The sequence below is a fragment of the Rhipicephalus sanguineus genome, chromosome 8, assembly GCF_013339695.2.
Source record: "Rhipicephalus sanguineus isolate Rsan-2018 chromosome 8, BIME_Rsan_1.4, whole genome shotgun sequence".
Lineage (NCBI taxonomy): Eukaryota > Metazoa > Arthropoda > Arachnida > Ixodida > Ixodidae > Rhipicephalus > Rhipicephalus sanguineus.
This window is the reverse complement of record NC_051183.1, coordinates 97,438,772-97,464,457: the sequence shown is the minus strand read 5'-3', so window position 1 is coordinate 97,464,457 and position 25,686 is coordinate 97,438,772. Positions and strand designations below refer to the sequence as shown.

Below are 25,686 nucleotides of genomic sequence, written 5' to 3'. Positions count from 1 at the left end.
CATGTTGCTCGCTAAAAACCCTTCCACCGTGGCCGAGGTCATAACACTGTGCCAGAGCTACGAGGAGCTCCGCCGGCAACGTTCGATGACCCGTCGCTCCCCATCACGCGACGCAGAGCTTGCTGGCTTGGCGGCAATATCTGACCAGGCCGCGTTGCTGGCAGAAGTCAAGTCATTCGTGCGCGAGGAAATTGCACGCCAGATCTCCCTCCTCGCCTTTGCCCACCCGCCGCACGTTCAACAGTCGTCGACCACCCTTCTTCCTCCTCTCCGCCGAGCGATTGAGCAGGAAATTGCGGAGGTCATGCCTGAGTACCACCCGCAACCTCCGGCTCCTGCGCCTCAGAGTTACGCTCAAGTTGTCGCCAGGACGCCCCAAGTAATTCCTGCGGCTGCCCCAATGAGTTACGCCGAAGCCGCCGCTAGACCTCCGTTCTTTGAGGCGGGTGTGCCGGCTACATATGCTGACGCCATCCCTCGGCCCCGACTGCAGCCCACTATGCAGTCATTTCAGCAGCCGACTCGTCAATCACCTACTGCGACATGGGCGGGACCTACCCCGGCGAACCGATGGCGCACCCCCGACAACCGGCCCATCTGCTTTGCTTGCGGATACGCCGGTCACGTGGCACGTTATTGTCAACGCGTGCAGCCGCCTCGAGTCGCGTCACCTGTCACCAGCCAGTCAAGCCGTGCATTCTACGACCCACCTCCACCTATGTCGCCGACGTCACGCCCACCTCCAGCTACTCGCCGCTCTCCGTCTCCCCGACGTCGGTCACTGTCACCCATGCGGCCTCGTTCGGTCGCACGAGAGCAGGAAAACTAGTCGTCGCAGTCCAGGAGGCAAGGGCTGCGACGCTATCGAACTGTGAAAGCCCTCAGCGAAGTCCATCGAATGTAATCGACGTGCTTGTGGACGGTGTTCGTGCATCGGCCCTTATCGATACTGGAGCCGCTGTATCCGTTATGGACGCAAAACTTTGCCGCTTACTTCGAAAAGTGATGACGCCACTTTCTGGGATGTCCCTTCGTACCGCGAGCTCCCAGAGTATTCATCCCACAGCAGTATGCACTGCTCGCGTCGTCATTCAGGACGTTCTGTACGACGTCGAGTTCATCATAATTGCGGCATGCTCTCACGACGTCATCTTGGGATGGGATTTCCTGTCCCGCCACGACGCCGTAATTCGTTGCGCACCAGCCGAAATCGAACTCTCACCGTTCTCACATTTGACGCCGACAGACAGTCCATCGGCAATGACCAAGATCCTCGTCCAAGACGATACGAAAGTGCCTCCAAACTCGTCAACGGCTGTGTCGGTCTACTGCGCCGGTCTCTCCGACACCACTGCACTCCTTTCGCCATCTGCCCGCGTCTGCACTAGGAAAGGGTTGCTGGTACCTTTTGCGACCGTGCGAGTCACTCAGGGCAGCACCACTATTTTTGTTACCAATCCATCCCCGTGCATTGTTACGTTGGTTCGAGGGGAATGTCTCGGCAAAGTGGAACCCGTTGAAGACGCACAAGTTCTGGACGCACCCGATGACTCGCACTGTACCAGTTCCCGCACCATCAGTGCTGTTTCCACGTCTGATTCGTCACCTACTGATGTATTTGGTCCCTCCATTGCTGACAACCTTACGTCGGTCCAGCGTTCGCAGCTTCTGTGCTTGTTGGATGAATTTCGTCATTCTTTCGATGTCGGGCAAACTTCCCTCGGCCGCACGTCCGCTGTTACGCATCGCATCGACACTGGCGCCCAACCACCACTGCGGCAACGTCCATATCGCGTGTCTCCCACAGAACGCCGGGTAATTAACGAGCAAGTGGACGATATGCTTCGACGCGATGTAATTCGGCCCTCCGACAGCCCATGGGCGTCTCCTGTTGTTCTCGTTACGAAGAAGGACGGTTCTGTGCGGTTCTGTGTGGACTACCGACGGCTCAACAAGGTCACCCGCAAGGATGTTTATCCACTGCCGCGAATCGACGACGCGATTGACAGCCTCCAAGGAGCAGAATTCTTTTCATCTCTCGATTTGCGCTCGGGGTACTGGCAAGTACCCATGGCTGATGACGCTCGACCAAAGACAGCCTTTGTCACGCCCGACGGCTTGTACGAGTTCAACGTCATGCCGTTCGGTCTGTGTAATGCGCCCGCGACCTTCGAGCGCATGATGGACACCGTTCTGCGTAACTTGAAATGGCACACGTGCCTGTGTTACCTGGACGACGTCGTCGTCTTCGCTGCGGACTTCTCCACGCATCTCCAACGTCTGCGGCATGTTTTGACACGTTTGAGCAACGCCGGCCTCCAACTGAATCTGAAGAAGTGCCGATTTGCGGCACGGCAGCTGACAATCCTCGGCTACGTCGTGTCCAAAGACGGAATCCTTCCCGATCCGGCCAAGCTTCGGGCCGTGGCCGAATTTCCCAAACCTACGTCCGTCAAAGAACTGCGCAGTTTCGTCGGACTGTGTTCGTACTTTCGACGCTTCATACGAAACTTTGCCACCATCATATCGCCGCTGACGAAGCTCCTTGGAAGTAACGGACCCCTAAATTCGTGGTCGTCCGAGTGTGACGACGCGTTCGCAAAGCTCCGTCGTTTGTTGACGTCTCCACCCATACTACGTCACTACGACCCTACGGCCCCTACGGAGGTACACACGGACGCCAGCGGCGTAGGCCTCGGCGCTGTCCTTGCGCAACGCAAACCAGGGTTCCCCGAATATGTCGTGGCATACGCAAGCCGTACGCTTACCAGAGCCGAGACCAATTACTCAGTCACGGAAAAAGAGTGCCTGGCGATCATATGGGCCCTTACAAAGTTTCGACCTTATTTGTATGGTCGCCCATTTGATGTCGTCACCGACCATCATGCACTATGCTGGCTGTCGTCATTGAAGGATCCCTCAGGCCGTCTCGCCCGCTGGGCACTTCGCCTGCAGGACTACGACATCCGCGTGCTGTACCGCAACGGACGCCAGCATGCTGACGCCGACGCCCTCTCGCGCTCTCCCTTGCCTGACGACAATGCCCCCTGCTCAGTATCTCACATAGCTGTTGCTTCAATCAGCGTTCACACCATCGCTACCGAACAGCGCAAGGATAAATGGATCACCTCGCTGATCGACTTGCTCACTGATCCGACGGCAACACCATCCACTCGCGCGTTACGTCGTCAAGCCCACCATTTCGCCGTTCGTGACGACCTCCTGCACCGACGCAATTACAACGCCGACGGCCGCCAGTGGCTACTAGTGATACCCCGCAGTCTGCGTTCTGATATATGCGAGGCCTTCCACTCCGACCCGCAATGCGCGCACTCTGGGGTATCCAAAACTTACCACCGCATTCGACAACGATACTTCTGGCGTGGGATGTACCGCTACGTGCAGAAGTTCGTTCGCGCCTGCCTCGATTGCCAACGCCGAAAACCTGCAACGCACGTGTCGCCAGCAGGTCTACAACCATTACCTTGCCCTAACCGTCCGTTCGGGCGCGTGGGCATCGATTTGTATGGACCACTTCCTCTGAGTTCGGCTGGTAACGCTGGGCCATCGTCGCTGTTGACCATCTAACGCGATACGCCGAAACCGCCGCCCTCCCAGCGGCTACAGCGCGCGATGTTGCCTCCTTCCTACTACACCGATTCATACTGCGTCACGGTCCACCCCAAGAGCTTCTCAGCGACCGAGGCCGTGTCTTCTTATCGGAAGTCGTGGAAGCCATTCTGAAAGAGTGCCATGCTGTTCACCGCAAGACTACTGCTTACCACCCGCAGACGAATGGCCTAACCGAACGCTTTAACCGCACGCTCGGCGACATGCTGTCAATGTACGTCGCCGCCGATCACACCAATTGGGATGCCATTCTGCCCTTCGTCACCTACGCCTATAACACCGCCCCTCAGAGCACTACTGGTTTTTCACCGTTCTTCTTACTGTACGGAAGGCACCCGTCGCACACCATCGACACGATACTTCCATACAAGCCGGATTCATCTGAGTGTGCGCCTATTTCTGACACAGCCAGGCTCGCTGAAGAGTGTCGCGAGCTTGCCAAGACATTTACGACGCAGGAACAAGAGCTGCAGAAGAGCATTCGCGATGGCACCACTACTTCTGAACCCACGTTCCTTCCTGGAGCGCTCGTATGGCTCTCGGTCCCTACCACTGCAAGTGGCCTTTCTTCAAAACTGCTGCCGAAATACGAAGGCCCATACCGGGTCGTCGAGCGCACATCCCCGGTCAACTACTTGATCGAACCCATCGAACCAGCTTCGGACATGCGCCGTCGAGGGCGCGACATTGTCAACGTGGAGCGCCTCAAGGCCTACTATGACCCACTCATAGTGACGAGCTGTTAGGTCGCCGGACGGCTCCCTTTTCGTACCCGGGGTAATTGTAGAGAAGCCTTGGGACATGGTAATGGGTTACCCTCTCCAGCGCCTTCTAGTGGGTCATCCTCTTTGGCTGCTTGAAGAAAGAACGCCGCTCGCGCAGGGAGTTCGTGCCTTGCCGTGACTGTCGCCATCACTCATTGTCGTTGAGTACTGTCTATTAAACACCTTAACACTCCCTTAAAAATTGGTGTATCCAGGAAGACCACAGCTTCTGGTAGGTTACGCACTGTGCGGTCAAGGAACAGTACCGGCCGATACGTCCGGTCAACCTTTCCTTTGGCACTAATGCCTGTCGCACTACGACCGTATCGCAGCCAGTATCGCGCAGTACGGCAACTGGGCGTTGATCCATAAACCCTTTCACAATGGGCACGTTCTCAATGTTCTCAAGTACAACACTTCGGCTGACTGCAGTGTTGACAAGAGGAACCTTTTCACCATCTCTCAGAATGACGTATTCCGCATTCCCGGCTGCTTTTTCCTCGTTTCTTTCACCTGATACCATGCACGATGCTTCACATCTGTCCCCTCTGCCGGCGGAATACTTGTCACTATTGTGACCATGCACTGGGGAACATGCTTTCGTGCGCGACCAGCATTCAGCCGCTCTGTGCCCTTTCTTATCGCAGAGAAAAGAACGGTCGTCCGCCCGAAGCGTCTTCCTTGCGAGCTCCGTCCTTAGAGATGTGGGCGGACCCGTTTCTCCACATGCGCGTTCCTTGCCCAGATTCACCAGTGACTGAGCATCCATAAAGTTGTCCGAAGTCTGCGCTATCTCCTGCAACGTTCGGCAGTTCCTCTCCTTCAGAAACACTCTCAGAGCCGGAAGACAACTCTCCATGAATTGCTCGGCGATAATCAGGTCTCTAAGGCCTATAAAGGTCTTGTCGAATTTTGATAGCTCCAACCAATGGTCAAAATAACCAGCAAGCCGAGAAGCATACTGCAGGCCGGACTCATTGTCTTCGGGTTTCGCTTTGCGAAATTTTTCCCGATAGCCCTCTGCAGTGTACCGAAACCGCTGCAGTAGCGCCGCTTTTAGCTGGTCATAGTTTAACGCAGCTGTTGGATCTAGCCGGCCTATCACACTTAGGGCTTCTCCAGTCATGCACAGACTCAGTGAAAGAGCCCATTTCTCACGGGGCCACCCTTGGCACGTCGCGACCCGCTCGAACCGCTGTAGGTACGCGTCGAGATCGTCCCGCGTTTCGTCAAAGGGCGGCATCAGTTTATGAGGGCTATATACTTCCGGTGCACGTGTAGTGCTCGTGGTGACGCTCGAGGGAGCTCCCCCTGGTTCATTAGCCTCGGCTGACTGTCGTCCCGCGCTTTCCTGAAGTTTAAGCTTCAGCTCCAAAATCTTGAGCTCTTGTTCCTGAAGTTGTCGCTGTCGTTCGGCGCTTTCCTTCGCTTCTTCTCTTTCCCGTGCGCGTTCATCGCGAGCTAGGGCGCACTCTTCCTCTACCCATTCTCTAAGCTCAGCCTTCTCAAGCCCTAGTTCTCGGCCAAGTGCAATAAACTTTTCCTTGTCCATGGCCTAGCCCCGCATCTGAGTAATGGCTGTAATATTAATGTGCCATCCTGGCAGGCTCGCCAAATGTGGTGGTTCTTGGGCCCTCAGATGCAGGAAAACCAAGGCACGAACAAGAAACACATTTATTGACTTGACACACACAATTACACACACAAAATTACACACGCTTTGTCTCACTGATCAATACAGATATCCCTAAGTCCTAACTTTTAGAGTTTTAACCACACGCGAGAGGATCGGCGCGTCCTGCCGTATAGGCCCGTCGAACGTCACTCACATACCGCAGTCAGGAAGCGACGATGCCAGCACGAAGCGGACGGGTGCGTGGTGCGAAGGTGCACGAACATACGACGACCTGCTCGTCGCGGTACTCACAGGCCCACGCTGACGACGGCGAACTCGGACGTGGCACCACGGCCACGATCTCGGCTCCAGAACGGAGTCAGCTCGGGTTGCGCCGGAACCGCTTGGACGTGGCACCGAGGCCACGGTCTCGCCTCCGGAACGGGGTCAGCTCAGGTTGTGCTGGAACCGCCTGGACGTGGCACCGAGGCCACGATCTCGGCTCCTGGCCCGCACGCTCGTTCACCACAGGAACAGCTGCTAGGCCAGGCCCGTAACGCTTGCTCGTTCCCGGGACACACCAAGCTCGTCCCGGCTGGTCTGGTCGCACCAGCTCGGTCCCTTTTGTCTCTCGGGCCGAACGAACGGCGCTCTGGCTGCCTGGCCGCGTTCTTCCAGCCCGGCGACGTTCTGCAGCTCTCGAGCTTCGCGAGCGTCTCGCTCGCGTACACCGTCGTCGTCGTCTTTGGTTCGGCGTACTCTCTTGTGGCTTATAATCTCTTTCAGTCTCTTACTACAATAGCATATCCGTGTATAGTGTAGTATAGCAAGGTGGTAAAAGAGGGAAATGACGGTGAGGAGGGATGACGAGGAAGGGGGAGTAAATCATAGCATAGCGTGTGTAGCATAATATAGCGAATGGTGGGAATGAAAAGTGAGGAGGGGATGGAAAGGAGGAGGGGAGAGGGTGTTGCTGCGTCGCCAAAGGGTAGGCGAATCACTGCTCCGCACTTCCTGGAGTTTAACGTTGAATGAAACTGCATAATTTTTTATTGTGCTCCAGCGTGGACGACTACCGCCACTCAGGGAGCGGGAGGGAACTTGGTACGCACGTGACCGCATCACAGACCGTTTTGTTGATGTACACAAAAGATACGTGAAACCCTGGCCATATGCAGCTTCGATGGGAAAAGGTGGCAGCAGGGAGTTGGTGCATTGTCTCATTTCCCGAACAACAAGCTTCAAAAGCTATGCGTGCCTTTGGACGAGGAGGTAGAAGGCCAAGGCCAAAGGACTTACGGGTGCACCATTAAGTACCGCGAACGATCGGTTGAGTGCGGCCACGGCTTATGAATCACGTTGCGCTATCGTGCGGAAATCGTGTCGGGAGGCGAACGGGTCGTTGTTTGTATAAATAATCGACAACACAGTTTTGCGGGGACACCCATTTTTGAACTTATCGTTACGCTTTAACGGATGCGCCTGCACACCTGCAGTGTTATAGAAAACCACAGTATACTCGAGATTAAAGGACATGGTGAAAGGAGAAATTGAAGAGGCCTTTATTATACGCAAGTCGGGTGAAACATTTGTGGCAAGGCCATCCATTACTCTCCATGTCTCTGAGTTGGCTTACTTGAATGGAAGCCACTAAGTGACGTGTGAACTAATACGTTTCCTTCTAACGTTTCTTCAGGCTGCGTGTTTTTGTGCGTGTTGGTTTTTTTGCATTTAAATCCTTAGTTGGTATTTCGCACGATGTCTGTGTTTCAATTCCCTTTGTCCTTGTTTTTTCGCGCTGCTTTCGTCAGATTGCATGAATAACTAACTATGCGCTCACAGGTAGCTGCACGACCCGTCTCACGGAAAAATAGAAACAGAAAATGTAATAACAGTCGTTGTAATAAAAAATTCAGGCATTACGATCGGAAAGTTGCGACTACTGAAACTTAATTCCTGATGACTTGCAGTATAGCAGGATATTTCAAACCGCAGGACAGGCCTGGGTTGTCATATGATTAGAACGGAGCTAGAGGATGTAGAAAATAGTGAGAAAGTTGGTGCTCGTATAAAAAGTCACAGTGACTATCTGTGTATCTTTCTTGTCTTTCCAGCAAAGCCCTAGAACAATGGTTTCAATTTTTAGGGGATGGTCCACAATACAACACAATGATGCCCACAGATGGCGCAGGAAATGCGGAGCAGCAACAACCGGAAAGCGGTAATTATTTTCACAAATCTGTAGACATATATTACGAACAATAAGACAAGAACATTTTAGAAGGGTTTACCAGAAGGAGTAAAGTACGGTTGACTACGCTTCACCGGAAAAAAGGGGAATGTAGAGTAATCAACGTCATGGGGAAAAAGAAAGAGCAAATGTATGATCGCTGACAGTCATTATCAGTAGACTATCATTTCATAGGATAGAGTATAAACCACAATTTTCACCACTAAGGGTACAACTGCTTCTACTTGTTTGTTGTCCTCAAAGACTGAAAGTGCCTCTTTGACACTCTGAGCTGCAGTGACTGATGAGGTTGGCATTCGGAAATTGTCTCTTCGGGTAAGGGCCATTGATCAAAGCGAGCGAGTTCAATACGAGCGACCATTTCTATTAAAATGTGAATTTGGCGCGAAGTTGACTATTTAATTCAATCTATGATGTCATGGAGACTTGGAAACCAGGGAAATATCACGATGTGTGCTTCCGCAGGAATGTACGCATATATTCTGAAACTTTCATTTCGTTCAGATCGCAGTGCTTGTAGCATTAAATGCAGGGTTGCTAATGAATCGTCGAACATCGAAGCTTAGGCGATGTTCTCCTTGGCTGACCATGCTAAGTGCGGTATGCAGTGCTGCGGGTCGCACAGGAGCCCTTGTAATGGTGTGGCACGTCTTCAAAAGCTAGACGGATGTTATGCCATGGTTGTGCCAATGGTCGGGTGACAGCGGCTGCTACTTTCCTTATGCGGAAACTTTTCTTCGAGTGGCAAAAGTATGCATAGCATGATAGGTTTGGCTATCGTGAGCGCTATTACAGGGCACATGCGAGCGCGTGGGAAATAGCTGCGAAGCCGACGTTAGGCGATTCGCGGCCGCGGCTGACGGAAACACTGTGGAAAGGGCGTCACGGTTCTGCTATTCAAATATTCCAGTTTACTCGCAACACCAATGAGATCTGCTCTTGGGTTAAAAGCAGCCAGCCGGCTTCTGTATCAGCTTTGTTACAGCGTGCAGATATGTTCATTATCTTTGCGTGTATCGCACGGCGGGTGAATGTGCGTTATATTCACAAATTTGCGTGAATGTTCATTATTTCACAAACACGTGCATCGCAAACAGCCTGTTCGTACAAAGCGTTCTCATAATACACATTCCTTGCAGAGCAGGATCGAAGCGCGGTCACCCTGCAAACTACGCAACTACTCCCGTCATGAACGGAACCCGTAATTCTTCGGAGGGAAGTGCAGGCTCTATTTGCGCGTGCGCCTAGTCTTCAAACCTCAAGCACCCTCTCCCTGCCTACTACCACTTCCACAATACTTCACACCCATTCGGCTCTTCACTGAGACTTGCGATTGGGTTATTAGCTATTGGTATGCAGTTGGCAAAGGGCTATCAAGAAACACATCGGCGGCACTGATCGGGGGGAGTTTCAGCCCACCATTTTCCCCAGAAGTAAAATCCCAGATATCAAGTGAGTGAGTATAAAATTTATTCAGGTCCTGAGGAGAAAGAAAGCGGTGCCGAAGGCCCCGCCAATCAATCCGGCGGCTCCCCCCAGGTCGGGGCCGGTAGACGGAGTGGATCGCCAGCTACAGTAGGAAAACCAACACGACATGGAACGTCGACAGGGAAATCCGAAATCCAAAGAGGTAAGTTCACGTGTTCGTTTCTTCTACAAGTGGTGAATAGGCCAGTCTAATAATAACATTTGATGATATCGACGCCAATTGCGAGAATGCTAAATGCGAAAACGCTAAATGCTCGCTCATCGTATCGAAAAACCGCGCGGTCTAGGACGTACAGTGACATGTAGAAATGTTAAATGGGGGCGTAAACACGCGAAAATGGACTATCGAAAATGCAAACATTACATGGCCGCAGGCCCGTAGCCAGGGGAGGGGGCGGGCGGGGGGCCCGACCCCTTCCCCTCCCCCCCCCCAAATTTTTATGGTACATGGTGTTTTACCGAAAATGAATAATGGAAATATGCGTTTTGCTCAAATAGTCGAAGTTTTCAGCAAGTGGGCGCACCCCGAAAAAAATACCTGGCTACGGGCCTGCATGGCCGTATGCAACAGGGAGGTTAATGCTTCAGCAGTGCGTTGCTTGCGGCGCGATCCGATCTGCCACTCAAACTTTTGAACAAGCCAAACGGGCGACAGGGCCGCAAATAGGAAAAGTTGGTGATAAAATCTTCTGCAGTTAAGCATGCATGGTTCAATGGACACGGCTATTTCAGACATGGCTTTCCAAAAATGGAAAATAATCACACAGTATCACCAAAATTCACAGTGAAAACAGAGGCCTCTTGGTTTCAGTTCAAAACAACCTTTCAAGTACACTCATCGTACCAGTCATTGACAGTTTTGCGGACTTCAGCAGCGGCATTTCCATGCTGCAGCTGCGGCTTTAGTGCACAATATCATTGCAGCATTCAATCCAAAACACAGCGTCGCGCCTTTCGATACGATGAGCGAGCATTCAGCGCTTTCGCATTTAGGATTTCCGCGATTGGCGTCGATATCATCAAATGTTATTATTAGACTGGGCCTATTCGCCACTTGTAAAAGAAACGAACACGTGAACTTGCCTCTTTGGATTTCGGGTTTCCCTGTCGACGATCCATGTCGTGTTGGTTTGCCTCGCCGTCCGTGCACAGGTCGACGCGGATGCACTTTACGTTGACACTCGGAACCACGTTGCTCATCGAAACTATCGAAACCCGCTTGCAGGCGCCCTCGGTACCCTCGGCGCGCGTATCTGCGGCGTCTCGGCGTGGCGAGGGGTGCTTCCGAACGATGGAACAGCCGTAAACACTCCTCCGTGCGTGCGGAAACGTGCTCGCCAGCCCAGCCACGTGACCCCAAGAGAAGAACCAATAGCGCGCAAGCGCTCGGCGAGGGGCCGCTGGCGTCCTCCTCGCTCTCTCTTTTTTCTCTCTCGCGTGCTCTGCCGCGCCAGGAAATCATAATACGCGGCCCGGACCCTCTGAACAGCCTTGAGCTGATAGATGAGCTCTGTGCTTCGGAGCGCTGAGTCCCATGAGGACTGGTCAGAAAAGTCTGTACCTGCGTTCGCAGGGCACAGCCAGAGCGAAATTGTTATATTCGTGGCCACAGTGCGAGCATACTGTAGGAAAGTCAGGATTGATCCTGCTTAGTGTCGTCGGTATTATGTATGTTCGAGTCTGCAACTGTCAGTAAGTGAGTGCTTGTGTCTGTTGAGCTTTGTGTGAGGAGTAGGAAAAGTTCGACGTCCTAACCTATGATGAGAGGTGAGTTCGTGGTATGACACGAGCGGGTCTTTGTTAACGAGGTTCCTGCAGGCTGCATTGAAGCGAGGCGGTGGACCGCAGACGCGGAGAGTGAGTTCTCGCGCCAGTTGGTGTGCCCGCTCGTTTGGGTTGCAGTCAGGAGATCCGGAAATGTTTCCCATGTGAGCCGGGAACCATGTTATGTGTGAGGACGGGAAATTATCTTCGCCCCTTTCTTGGTAGAAGAGCTTGTTGACAACTGTAGCTGCCTTCGAAGAGACGAGGGCAGTCGAAAAAGCCCGAGTAAATGTTAGGGGCTCCTGTGCAGCTTTGAAGGGCCACCGCAATGGCCATTTCTTCTACTTCGTGGGTGAAGTTGGTAACTACCGTGGCTGCGTTGACGAGCGAGCCATGGGCGTCCACCACGGAGACGGCGTAGGCGCCTCGATTCCAATATCTTGCAGCGTCAACAAAGCGGACTTGCGTTTCGTTGCGCATGATCTTGGCGAGTATGGCCTTGGCTCTCGCTTTTCTCCGTCCTTCGTTGTGGGTCGGGTGTATGTTTCTGGGAATCGGATCAACTATCCCTGAAGTAAACAAAACGACTGCGAGGAAGAGGAAAAAACACCGCGGATAAGGCGTATGCGCTGACCCCGTCCACCGTCTTCCTTGTCCGTTGTTTTCTCTCAGTCATCCTGTCTCCTTGAAAGCACTAGAATAAATTATGCATTGTATGCCTATTGTCAAGAATGACAAGGTCAGGGAAAGAAGAAGAGGAAGAAGGTATTTTGGAACGAATAATTTCAAGGCTGCAGTGAAAAGAGAAAAAGGAAGAAGAGAAAAAGAGCGCGCGGGGGGTGGGGAGATTGGAACAAGAGAGCGCGCGCAATGAAGAACGAGAGAGCCAGGACACAGCGTTCGAGAGGCCGACAGCTGCGGAAGTTCTGGCTGGGTCTTGCCCCAGGCTACCGCCCGAGCACCTGACTCGGCGAGCAGCGCCAGGAACTACCGCTGACCCTGGGCTGCAGGCTACCGCCCGAGCACCTGCCTCAGCGAGCAGCTTACGGAATTGCAGCTGGCCTTGGACTGCAGTTTCCCGCCCGAGCACCGTCCTCGGCGAGCAGTCTCGGAACTACCGCTGACCCTGCGCTGCAGTTTCCCGCCCGAGCACCTGCCTCGGCGAGGAACTACCGGAACAACGGCTGCAGTGGTGCCTTCAATGTTTGCGCCACTGTGGAGAATGGATACGGCGTGTCGGCATCCAGCGTGAGAGGGACTCGCAACGGACCGGAGATCACGGCGAAACCGTAAGCGCGACAACTAGTGGGACGCGAACGGGAGCGGACGTCGAAACGCGAGACATTTAGACATTGCCTTTTCTTTGTTTCTTCAAGTGTGCGTGTTTGTGTTGGGGGATTGTCTTGTAAATTTTTTCGGGGAATGAAATGGGAGCTTTTGTTTGAAACCATCGGCCTCCGTAATTCATTTCGCACAGCCCGACGAGCGAACCAGGCACCAGCATACTTCCGTGACAATGGATCCTGGCAGGCTCGCCATTGTCACGGAAGTATGCTGGTGCCTGGTTCGCTCGTCGGGCTGTGCGAAATGAATTACGGAGGCCGATGGTTTCAAACAAAAGCTCCCATTTCATTCCCCGAAAAAATTTACAAGACAATCCCCCAACACAAACACGCACACTTGAAGAAACAAAGAAAAGGCAATGTCTAAATGTCTCGCGTTTCGACGTCCGCTCCCGTTCGCGTCCCACTAGTTGTCGCGCTTACGGTTTCGCCGTGATCTCCGGTCCGTTGCGAGTCCCTCTCACGCTGGATGCCGACACGCCGTATCCATTCTCCACAGTGGCGCAAACATTGAAGGCACCACTGCAGCCGTTGTTCCGGTAGTTCCTCGCCGAGGCAGGTGCTCGGGCGGGAAACTGCAGCCCAGGGTCAGGGGTAGTTCCGAGACTGCTCGCCGAGGACGGTGCTCGGGCGGGAAACTGCAGTCCAAGGCCAGCTGAAATTCCGTAAGCTGCTCGCCGAGGCAGGTGCTCGGGCGGTAGCCTGCAGCCCAGGGTCAGCGGTAGTTCCTGGCGCTGCTCGCCGAGTCAGGTGCTCGGGCGGTAGCCTGGGGCAAGACCCAGCCAGAACTTCCGCAGCTGTCCGCCTCTCGAACACTGTGTCCTCTCTCTCGTTCTTCCTCGCCCGCGCTCCCTTGTTCCAATCTCGCCACCCCCCGCGCGCTCTTTTTCTCTTCTTCCTTTTTCTCTTTTCACTGCAGCCTTGAAATTATTCGTTCCAAAATACCTTCTTCCTCTTCTTCTTTCCCTGACCTTGTCATTCTTGACACCTATAAATGCATCTCACAGACAAAAACAATAAGGAAATGCGGTATAAGCGTGTTTGACGCTGTTAGTACGAAAAATCATGTAATTTAACCTGATCCTCTGTCCCAGCTTTGCAATACGTGTAACGGTATCAAAGTCCCGTTCACTTGCGCGTACTTGAACGAACGCCGCTAAAGCATTATGTCAGCAATGCTCAAATTATATTTGTAAAAAAAAAACATGATATATGTTCCAGCAAAGCTTCAATTTGGGCTAGTTGGTACGGCGTAGCATTGTAGATGCTATGCCGTACAAACTAGCCACTCATTGCGCAAGATGCGGATGTGATCCCATTTTTAACCAAACGCAGACGTTGGCGCACTGCAGGTCTAAAAAAAACACGCGAAATCATGGAGGCATTTTTCATGTTTAAATCACACAATCACGTGAGCTCTGCATCTATTGCCCTCAGTGAGGCAGCATTTAACTTTATTGACAACCGCCAGATTAGTTAGGAATACACATGCGGAGCATGATGGCACCAAAATGACCTTATTCTATGAACAACACGTTGCAATATAGTCCTTGTTATCTTCAGTGCTTTTTTTGTGTATATCTTTGACGTGCTTTTGCGAAAATAAGCAGTTGAAAGTTTGCGCACCACTAGTCCTGTCCCCTGTTTACGTTTCTCGTTTGTGCTTCACTCAGCGCATCTACATTGATATATGTTCCAGCGGCGAGAAGCTGCTTAAAAATTGTGGCCTGAACAAAGAGAGTGCAGCGCTTACCGAAATAGCTGCGAGAGGGGAACAAAAAGGCATTATAAACTGTCGCTTACTTCCAACTGCTTTATTAAACACCCAACGGACTTTAATAGATGTGAACTTATATCACGCAGTCCGCCGCGGTGGTATAGCGGTTACGGTGCTCGGCTGCTGACCCGAAGGTCGCGGGTTCGATCCCGGCCGCGGCGGTCGCATTTCGATGGAGGCGAAATGGTAGAGGCCCGTGTACTTAGATTTAGGTGCACGTTAAAGAACACCAGATGGTCGAAATTTCCGGAGCCCTCCACTACGGCGTCTCTCATAATCATATCGTGGTTTTGGGACGTAAAACCCCACATATTATTATTATATCACGCAGGATGGCATCAAAAGTTAACCACACAGAAACTGCATTCCTTAATCTGTGATGTTCAAACTAGGAGTCGTCACAAAAGTTAATACCATTTGTCCTGATATGAGATGCCTATAACAGATACCTTTGTGTTTTTGTTTTTTTTACGAATTTAAAAAAAAGGTTGCCCGGTTTAAGTGGGATGTTGACTTCTAACTGCTTCCCAATAACACAGTTGGGTGTCAACGCCAGTCCATCTCGTTTTATAGCGAAAGCTGTTATGAGGTCACAACAGCAGCCGATTTTGGGGCCGTGGTTCCCCACCACCTCCGGTGTACGTAACAGCTGTCACGTTAGTGAGAAAGAAAGAATCAAGGCAGCTTCGCGCCAGTGGGGCTAAGCCTGAAGAAACAGCGGATCTGGGCAGCCTTTCTCGTTTGTCTTTATTAGGTATCTTTATTTTTCTCCTTCTTTCTTCCTCTTTCTGTCTGTTTTCTTTATTCTCGTTTTTGTCTTTGTTTCTTTTCTCAGGTTCTATTTCTTTCTCTCTCTCTCTGTACTTTTTCCTTTCTTCCGTCTCTTTCTCTCTCTCGATTGCTTTATCTCTCTTTTCTTTCTCTGTCTGTTTCTTTCTCTCTTTCTCTTTGTATGTTCTTCTCTTTCTTTATATCATTTTTCTGTCTTCCCACTCTCTCTCTCTCTATGTCTCTTACTTTCTCTGCATAAGACGAAGAAGAGGACAAAGAGAGAGCGCGCCGGCCGAGCTTTTGACGCCATGCGTAGCCCGTGTAGGAGCAGCACTAATGATGATGATAGTTTTCGTTGCACCGCGTTCGGACCAAGCTCAAGCTTAAACAGCTCCGCTGTTAAGAACAGGCTTCGAGCGCGACTTCAACCCAGGAACTCTACGCGGCAGGCGATTATTCTACCGGAGAGCCACGCCGCCGCTTGAAACTTTTAAAAAAGACCCTATACAGGCGCCATGTCGGGCAGGGAATCAGTTTTACAGCTGTAATATAGCGTGGTAGAAGAGTGAAATAGAACCAGCCGTCACAGAATGCGAATTGCGTAACGAGTCGGTGGTTTAAAGCTTGCAGCCATTACAAAAGGATCAGCAACAATTCGTTGCCATCAACCACAGCCTCAACAAAGTGCACATATTGCCTTACAGACGCGCGTACGAAGCGATTTGTTGACGTCCCGGCCGCGGGTCCGGCCTCCATCAGCTCTGTTAATTACTCGGACCTAGAATCATCTTTTCTCGACACACACACACATATATATATATATATATATATATATATATATGTTGCTGTAGTCACTAGTCGAGTTCCAATGCTTTGAAGCCCCAACACAACATGGGTGCATTCCTCCAGCCCATTGTCACTCCTCACGTCTTCGGCTCCCCCCCTCCACATTTGCTCCTGAAGCCTGTGAGGGGATGAAGCTTCACAAGAAGGGATAAGCGCTTAAAGGCAGTTAACTCAAAAAGCTTAGTACAAGTCAGGGAAGAGTGTGCAAAGGCACATTCACTAAAAAACAGGTGGTCACGATCTCCGGTTTGTGGCTCCAGTTTTTCATAAGCATTAACTGGATCCACAAACCGGAGATCGTGACCACCTGTTTTTTAGTGAATGTGCCTTTGCACACTCTTCCCTGACTTGTACTAAGCTTTTTGAGTTAACTGCCTTTAAGCGCTTATCCCTTCTTGTGAAGCTTCATCCCCTCACAGGCTTCAGGAGCAAATGTGGAGGGGGGGAGCCGAAGACGTGAGGAGTGACAATGGGCTGGAGGAATGCACCCATGTTGTGTTGGGGCTTCAAAGCATTGGAACTCGACTAGTGACTACAGGAATGTACCTCACCTGGACCATCTTTGTATATCAGCGTAGTCTTTGTTTTCTTTCTTTTTTCTTTTTTCAGGAAACACGTGAGTTTCGTCGGCCAAAGTATGTGCACGTGGGGTGTTGACGACTTTTTTTTTTCAAGAAACACGTGTTATTCTTATGTCAGTCAAAGTATGTGCACAAGCGTATTCGCGACTCTTTTTCGTCAGGTTTCTTACTTCTCTCTCTCCTCTTTTTTTCTTTTTTTGTATGTACTTTTTCTTAACCTTTTTTTCTCTCTTTCGGCTCGGAGAACGATGATATAAAAGCGCATCGAAGCCTGGTAAATTTCATCCTGATGAAGATCGGTCTCCGATCGAAACATCGACAAATGAACAGTTTTTTAGAAGCGTATACCTTTTTCCTAATTATTTTACGGCAACCGAAGACAGACTCTTCATAATATATATATATATATATATATATATATATATATATATATATATATATATATATATATATATATATATATAAAGGCACACCAAAAAATAAAGCAGAAGAAAAAAGTTGTGAAGTACCCGACATCGGATTCGAACCAGCAACCCCTCCCTCCCCAGCGCGCTGCGTTAGGCAACTCACACACACGCCATTTCTGCGCCGGCGATATAACGACGAGCTATTTATATACACCATGTACCGCTAGTGGCAAGCAAATCTCAGAGGAGCGTGAGCGTGTTTTCTATAACGCAACGCTCCTAATTTTGTTTCAGTTTGCAAACTGCCCTTGAGACGCGCACTACAAAGTGGCCCTTTGCTGTACCCACTCGTGATGTGGAAGACAAAAAAAAATCCGGCAGATCCCACGCATTGTGGGAATCGATGTAATGCAAAGCAGCCAGCAAAGAGCTGCATACATTGCCTTGTTTTTCTTTGAGCCAAATGAAATCATTCACGCCATGGCATCTAGTCCACCATATATCGCATGTTTGCCATGCACGCATGCATGCACAATCTAGTATACACCATGCCAATGAAACGCATATTCTGGTACATACAATGCATGACCTGTCGTTTATGTTCATCACGCACTCGTGTCATGCTATACCAATTTTAGTATATATCAAGTTAACAAAACGGCCGGAAGTGCACCATGACAGTGGCATGTAAATCATACCGTACATCACATGCATAACATGATTCGCATGTTAAGACCTCTCATACAGTCACATCGCGCAATACCAATTTTAGTGTATATCAAACGAGCGAAATGGCCGCGAGAGCACCATGAGTATAGCATGTAAATCATTCCATACATGACATGCATATCATGGTTTTTTATGTTACCACCTTTCAGTTACGTTCGTCATACAGTCGCGTCGCGCAGTACCAATTCTAGTGTATATCAAGCTAGCGCAACGGCCGCGAATGCATCATGAGCGTGGCACGTAAATCATGACATACATGACATCATGTCACGGTTTTCATGTTACCATCTGTTATTCATGTTCGTCATACAGTCGCGTCGCGCAATACCAATTTTGGTATATATCAAGCTAGGAAAACGGCCGCGAATGTATCATGAGTGTGTCTTGTAAATCGTGTCGTACATGACCTGCATGTCATGATTTTCATGTTACCACCTCTCATTTACGTTCGTTATGCAGTCGCGTCGCGTAATACCAATTTTGGTGTATATCAAGCAAGCAAGCGAAACGGCCACGAGTACGTCATGAGTATGGCATGTAAATCATGTCGTGCATGTCATGCATGTCGTGATTTTCATGTTACCATGTCTCATTTACGTTCGTCATACAGTCGCTTCGCGCAATACCAAATTTGGTGTACATCAAGCTAGCGAAGCGGCCGCGAATGCATCATGAGCGTGGCATGTAAATCATGACATACATGACATGCATGTCATGGTTTTCATCTTACCAACTGTTATTCATGTTCTTCATATAGTCACATCGCGCAATACCAGTTTTGGTGTACATCAATCTACTGAAACGGCCGCTAGCGTACCATGAGCGTGGCATGTAAATCAGGTCGTACATGACTTGCATGCCATGATTTTCATGTTACCACTTCTCACGTTCGTCATACGGTCGTGTCGCGCAATACTAATTTTGGTGTACATCATGCAAGCGAAACAGCCGCGAATGCAACATGAGCGTGGCATGTAAATCATGACATGCATGTCATGGATGTCATGGTTTTCATTCTATCACCTATTATTCATGTTCTTCATACAGTCACATCGCACAATACCAATTTTGGTGTATATCAATCTAGCGAAACGACCGCGAGTGCGCCATGAGCGTGGCATGTAAATCATGTCGTACATGACACGCATGTCATGATTTTTATGTTACCACGTGTCAGTTATGTTCGTCATACAGAAATGTCTCGTCATACAAGTTTTCGTACGTCTCCCTTCGTTTAAACGGCCTTGAGCGCCCCGAGATCATGTCATGTAAATCATGCTGCACATGACGCGCGCGTCCTGATTTGCATGTTAGGACATGTCATTATGTTCGTCATGAACTCTTGTCACGCCGTACCAATTTTGGTATATATGAAATTAACGGAACGGCCGCAAGAGCCCAAAGGCCGTGGAATGTAAATCATGCTGTTCGTGACATGCGTGTCATGATTTTCATGATATGACCAGTCATTTATATTCGTAATAAGGGCATGTTATGACACACCAATTTCGGTATACATACGATTAACGAAACGGCCAGGAGAGCACAAATCCGTAGGCGGCTAGATAGATAGATAGATAGATAGATAGATAGATAGATAGATAGATAGATAGATAGATAGATAGATAGATAGATAGATATATAGATAGATAGATAGATAGATAGATAGATAGATAGATAGATAGATAGATAGATAGATAGATAGATAGATACGCTCAAAGTCGCAGAAGTTCGCTAAGAATTGCTTCGCATTTAAAAGCCCGGGCACACCTATGAACACCTTGCATCAGACGACTTTGTGTGGCAGGAGACGCAGGGGGTCACTCCACGCGCCGCAGTTTAAAAGAAAAATATCTAAGAGCGTCTGACTCTCCATTGTCGACACTTGCATCGCGTTGCTCTAGCACACAGACGTAACAACTGTGACAGTTGTTTGTTCGCGCTTGCTCAAGTCATGATAACAAGTCAGGTGCTCACTGATTACGGTGATATTGACCCTGTTTAAGAACTGTAAGAACCTCTTCCACACATGCAAACGGGTCCGTGAAACGGTTGTAATACCCACATTGCCGTTGTGGATATTACCGTGCGGGGAATACCCACATTGCCGTCGGCAGCGTTACCCAACTGTAAATAACTGGTTGCACTACACATATTCGGCTCTTCAACATATATGTGTGCGTATAAAATTTATAAAAATCCTTAGCGTCATTTTGTACGTTTCGCTCAGTAAAAGAATTACGCCACAGTCACCTTCCTGCCGCACGCTTCGCATAACATCGACTCCCACGGTACGTGGGATCTGCCGAAATTTTTTTTTGTCTTCCTTTATTGCTTTAGTTGTGTGCGCGCTGCACTTACCTTGTTCAAGAAAGTAACCACGCGGCCATGTATAGAAGCTTAAGTTTATGTCCATCAGCTGTGTTTTGGGTCTCGGTAATTTATGCTAAGCGGCAAAGCCATCTTTTTCCGCTGACGATGTCATCACGCGCGCCATACGCGTTTGGTAGAACACGGCGCAGGGATCCCTTACTTGAAGTGGTTCAAACCTTTTTTCCCTACGTATTTGTTCTGTTCTCTTTCACCACTCTCTGCTATACCTCTACTTATTCTCTTTTCCTTTAAGTAATTGTAGCATCATATTCCTGTCATAGTTATGTAGTTCTATAATCACGACCACCTTGTCACTCACTGTCAGGAGACACATTTCACATCACACTCATGATTTTATTATTCATATATGTTTTACCCGCCTTTTGCGCGTGGAATTTTAGGCCCCTCTACAGCCACCTCACATAACCATCGCTCACATTCGCTGTGATGTCATCATGAACATCTAGCTCAAGATCACTGTTAAGAGTCATCTCTCGAAACCTTGTGGCTGGCGCATCATAGCCTGAGTTGCTTTTGCGCCAAAAAACCCGACTTAACTAAATAACTCTTTTCCGCTGTTTGCAGCCGTGGTCAGCAGCCGTAGTGGTGATGGCGCAAGTTCTGGTAAGTTAACAGAAAAAGCCATTGTGTTCAATATAGTGTCGGCCCCAGCCGCGAAATACTGCCAACCTTTTGAATGAAGTGAACTTTTGGTCACAGGAAAGACAGTGTATGCCTGGGAACCTTCTGGGTGATTCGCATGTCTGCGGTGATTCCGATAACATTGCTTGGGGAATGCGAATCTCATGTACATATAAAGTGCAGGGTTGCAGAAAGCAAGAGGAACAACATGGATTGCTCCAGCAAGAACCACCGGCATGTCGAGGACCAAAGGGCTGGCTTATTGCTTCATGGAACAGTCAGCTCCATGGAGCAGCTCCATAACCTGCAGAATATTGGGAACAATTGCAACGTTGATGCCGTGTTTCATCATCGGTTAGGCTATCAAAATTAGAGTAACGTTATAAGTAAGAGTACAGAGAAAGACGATGACGTAAGAGGTGGCGGTGTTAGGCATGCGCATGCTTTTGCTCCATGCAATGTAGGTGTTGCTTTGGAGCTAAAATCATCTTGTCGAAAGGAGCGAGTTGGTAACAACCAAAGATGCCTCAACGTCAGATTAAAAGAGCACAGGCGGTGCCATTATTCCCTCGTATAGGACCAATCCACGTTTTGCAGTTACGCTACGTCTCGCTACGTAAACACAGTCATTCTCCCCCGCAACTATTTTCTGCTTTATCATGAAATTATCGAACCTTTAATGTTTGTGGTCATCGAGACGGCTCTTTAGGCCAACCAACGAAATCTCTTAATACAAGGTGATGTCGAATATCTGTCACATTCTTACGTCTCCTAATCTGATGTCTACGAGGCCTCATGGATTCCTTTTACTCGCCCTACTTATTTCTTTCCAGTGTTTTTTGAGGTGCGAATCTCCTTAGGCCCGCACTTCTCCGTGCCATCGAAGCTCCCTTCCCTTAAGCATCACTTTAGGTTGCAGTGGCCGGTGATTTGAACGGAAATATTTAGGCCCCGAGCGGTTTGGTTTAGCGCACCAGAAATTCAAGGCTAAAAGAAATGAGCTCTGTGCACAACTGGTTAGAATGGTTGTCTTCACTTTCACCACCTTTATCGTGGATTGTGAAATGACAACCATCATTCTAGCGTACTACGGGCGCTTTGTCGAAGGTAGTAGCAGACGGTCTGCCCACCCGGCGCTGGCTCAAAGACAACGGAACGCTGCGTGCGGCGTTTCGTCGCTGCCGTCGAAGGTCCCCACCGCATCACCGCTCACACCCCTCTCCCACCTGTCTCGCTCCCCCCGGGCTGCGCGCGCCGCACACTCACTCGCTCAGTCGTTCCCGGCACCGAGCGCAGCAGACGCACTCCCCACCCGCTCCCCACCCTGCCACCTTCATGAAAGCCAGCAGCGAGATCAGGGGCATGGTCGTTTGCGTCCCATTTCTAAGGAGCTTCGCTCATCGGTTGTATTCATACACGGAACAACTGCTGATTTTCTTCATTTTTTTAGATGCGAAGCATCTTATCGCGGAGTTCAAACCGGTGGTGTGCGGCGTGACCACCCTTACTGCGCATGCGCAAACCCTCTCCACACACCTCATCTCCGCCCCCCCTCTGCACTTCCCTTCACCCTTCCCCCTGTCCACTCCCCTTCCCCCTCTCCACTTTCCTCTCCGGGCGGGTCACTGTGTTAGCCAGAGATCATTAGAGCACAAGAGATCGATAAGCGGAGGTTCATCATGTAATCTATCCTTACATTGTCGAGAGCAGGGCTGAGCAAAGATACTTTGACATTGTATCGCGATACGATACAAGATACTGAGGCAAGAAGTATTTGAAATACAGATACAAGATACCGCAACACTGATTGTATCCGGTGTGATGCATTCCAATTGTATCTCAAGATACTTCGATACATTCGCAAATTTGTTATTATATATCTAGATAATGTAGCACTAAACGCCTATGCACAAACATATTTGCTTGAAAATTTATTCACTGCCACCAATTTTGTTTCATTTGAATGAAATGTCTGTTAATATCTCAAAAGCTTTGTATTTCTTGCTCAAGGCATATTTGTTTTATTGCGAAACAACTTATTGGCGTTGCTTTAGCTGATTGCTGTTTTTGCTTGTCGCTTGTGTAATTGGTGGCAGTCGCTGCTCTGCTTGCCGACGAGCTTGCAGTTTGCCATCTAATCACAATAACTTCAATAAGAAGCATCCGCACGATGGTGCCAATAGCGCTGGGGAGTTCTACCTTGCCTGTAAACATATTATGGCCTTCGCAATACCGAATCACCAGGCAGGTGTACAGCAGTGGGAATGCTGTTAGCGACATTCTTTGAAACGCACTGTGTTTACGTAGAGGACATAAAACTGCAATGACTTTTACATTCTCCTTATCTGCTGGCGTAAAGCGTTCGTTAGCGACGTACTCAGTAATGCGCAATTTTTTTAACAATTTTTTGTTCTACAAGAGAACATGTGCAGCCCAGAAACGTCTCAGACGCATTGTACAATTGCACAAAGCGCCGCAGGACACTGCCGCTATTCCCACTATATTGACACTTTTATATCTCCAAGTACCTGGTGATTAGTAACAGAAAAACATTTAGGAAGCCAAAAATAAAGGAAGACAAATATATCAACAACGCGTTGTTTCGGGCTAGTTGGTAATCCATAATTACAAGTTTTATAGCGCCTTGTGTAGAAGTTCCGCACTATAAAACTTGTAAATATATCAAGCTAAGTAAAATAGAAAAGCGGTTCCGTATCAAACACAGTGAATAAGCATAGAAACCGATACAGGCGGCACCCTCAAGAGCTAATAATAATTGTTGCGTTTTGAGTCCCAAAATCACGGTATGATTATGAGAGACGCCGTAGTGGAGGGCTCCCGAAATTTCGACAACCTGGGGTCTTCAAGCCTAACACGGGCCTTTAGCATTTTGCCTCCATCGAAATGCGGCCGCCGCGACTTTCGGATCGGCAGTTAAGCGCTACTACTAAAGCCCCTAAAACTTCGTAAAGTAGCGAGACTTTCCTCCCCCGCTCGCGTTCCTCCTCGTTCTCTTCTCCTTCGCACTCTCTTTTCGAGCATGGCGCCACCTACCTTGCTCCCGCGTAGCAGACGACGCTTCGCAAAGAGAGCGCGCGCTTGCCAGGCGGCGCGCTTTAAGCATTCGCAGTAGCCGTACAGCTCTTGGTATCCTTTTTTTATAATTATATGTTGTTTAGGAGATGTTAGGACACGTTTGTAAAGGACATGCGTAATGTTGAACGTTAATTTCCCGCTCTACACGAAGCCTTCCGAAACTTATACATTGTATACGTCATCCTCGCGAGGCGAATTCGTCGTGCATACCAATGACGCACTGAGGCTGCCAGTACGCACTAGAGGTAGCCGTTCCGAAGTATCGGTTGGGTAAATATAGTTAACGCCGCTATACATGCCTGTATTATGTAGCACTGTACACTGCAGTATAAAAGGGGGCGTATTTGAGGCATCTCTTTCCCACAAAACAATGTCCAGCATTTGGCTCGCGTGTTTTTTTTCTTTTTCGCCAAATCTCTGCGTGCTAAGAGGCGTATTCCTGTCCCGAAACAATAACCATCAATTTCGCGTGTCTTTCCTTGCATTATCGCCGGGCGCACCGTAATTCCAGGCACGAACGGCATGCGTGTTATTAAACAGCACCTTGATAGGAAAGCGGCGAGCGCCGAGTTTTCAAGAAAGTAAGCGCAAACTAGCCAGACGACGGTTGTTGGTGAGGGGCAAGAAGACTCCACAAAGGGTACGGACAGTTTTTATAGTGCAGGAAACACATGGGCAATGGGTGTTGGCGGTATTATGCTAGTTAAAGAGTGGCGACTAATATTTATTCAGAAAATGACTGTCAGTTCAAGCAGGAGCTCGGAGCTTCATTGAAAGAAGAATGCGCCAGAAGGCGTACATCATTTCCAGTCAAGACAGCGTTGGTTGATTCGTTAAGAGATTAGACGCACCAACCATAGTGCGCAAGTGCGCCTCGTAGACGTACTTGACATACGAACTATACTCGCTGCTCAATGAACGAGGAAGCGAAAGAATAAACTAGCCAGCTGCCACCGTAAACGTTTCCTTCGCGAGAGCTCCACTCGCGGATAATAATATCATCTGGGGTTTTACGTCCCAATACCACGATATGATTATGAGAGACGCCGCAGTGGAGGGCTCGGGAAATTTTGACCATCTGATGTTCTTTAATGAGCATTGACATCTCACGGCACACTGGCCTCAAGCTATTCGCCTCCATCGAAATGTGACCGCCACGGTCGGTCGCGACCTTCGGGTCAGCAGCCGAGCACCATAACCTCTGCTCCACCGCGGCGGAAAGCCACTCGCGGATATAAACCTCCGAACGAAACGGCACGTAAACCTTCGCGCTAAATAACACGTGTACGTGAAGTTCCTAAACGATGAACGCACCCTGCGACTCGGTTGGGCACGCACGCTTTGCCTACCTACCTTCTATCGCAAGTCCACCGGCGGATCTGTCGACGTACAAGAGCCAGAGAAAGCTCTTTGCTCGAGGAAAAAAAAACAAAAACAACCGAGCACGCAACAAAAACAGAGAGTACCACTCCTAATGTGAGTTTTCACACTGCAGCTTTGTTTCTTCGAAAGAACTGCGCCGAATCTCTGAAGTTTCGCAATCACATTTTCGATCGTCAGTCGGCGTGCCTCCGCAGTCGGCGTGCCATGCTAGGCGCACAAACCAATA

The 25,686-nt window shown here is 49.7% G+C and overlaps 1 protein-coding gene across 1 annotated transcript in view; it reads left to right on the top strand.

The window, feature by feature from the left end:
* The window catches only part of LOC119402234 (uncharacterized), a 94,913-nt gene that overhangs the window by 34,065 nt on the left and 35,162 nt on the right, over positions 1-25,686 (top strand). The window contains exons 3-4 of the mRNA XM_037669368.1: positions 8,124-8,230; positions 20,925-20,963. Coding sequence (XP_037525296.1) covers positions 8,124-8,230; positions 20,925-20,963 — 146 coding nt within the window. The remainder of the gene's footprint in view (positions 1-8,123; positions 8,231-20,924; positions 20,964-25,686) is intronic.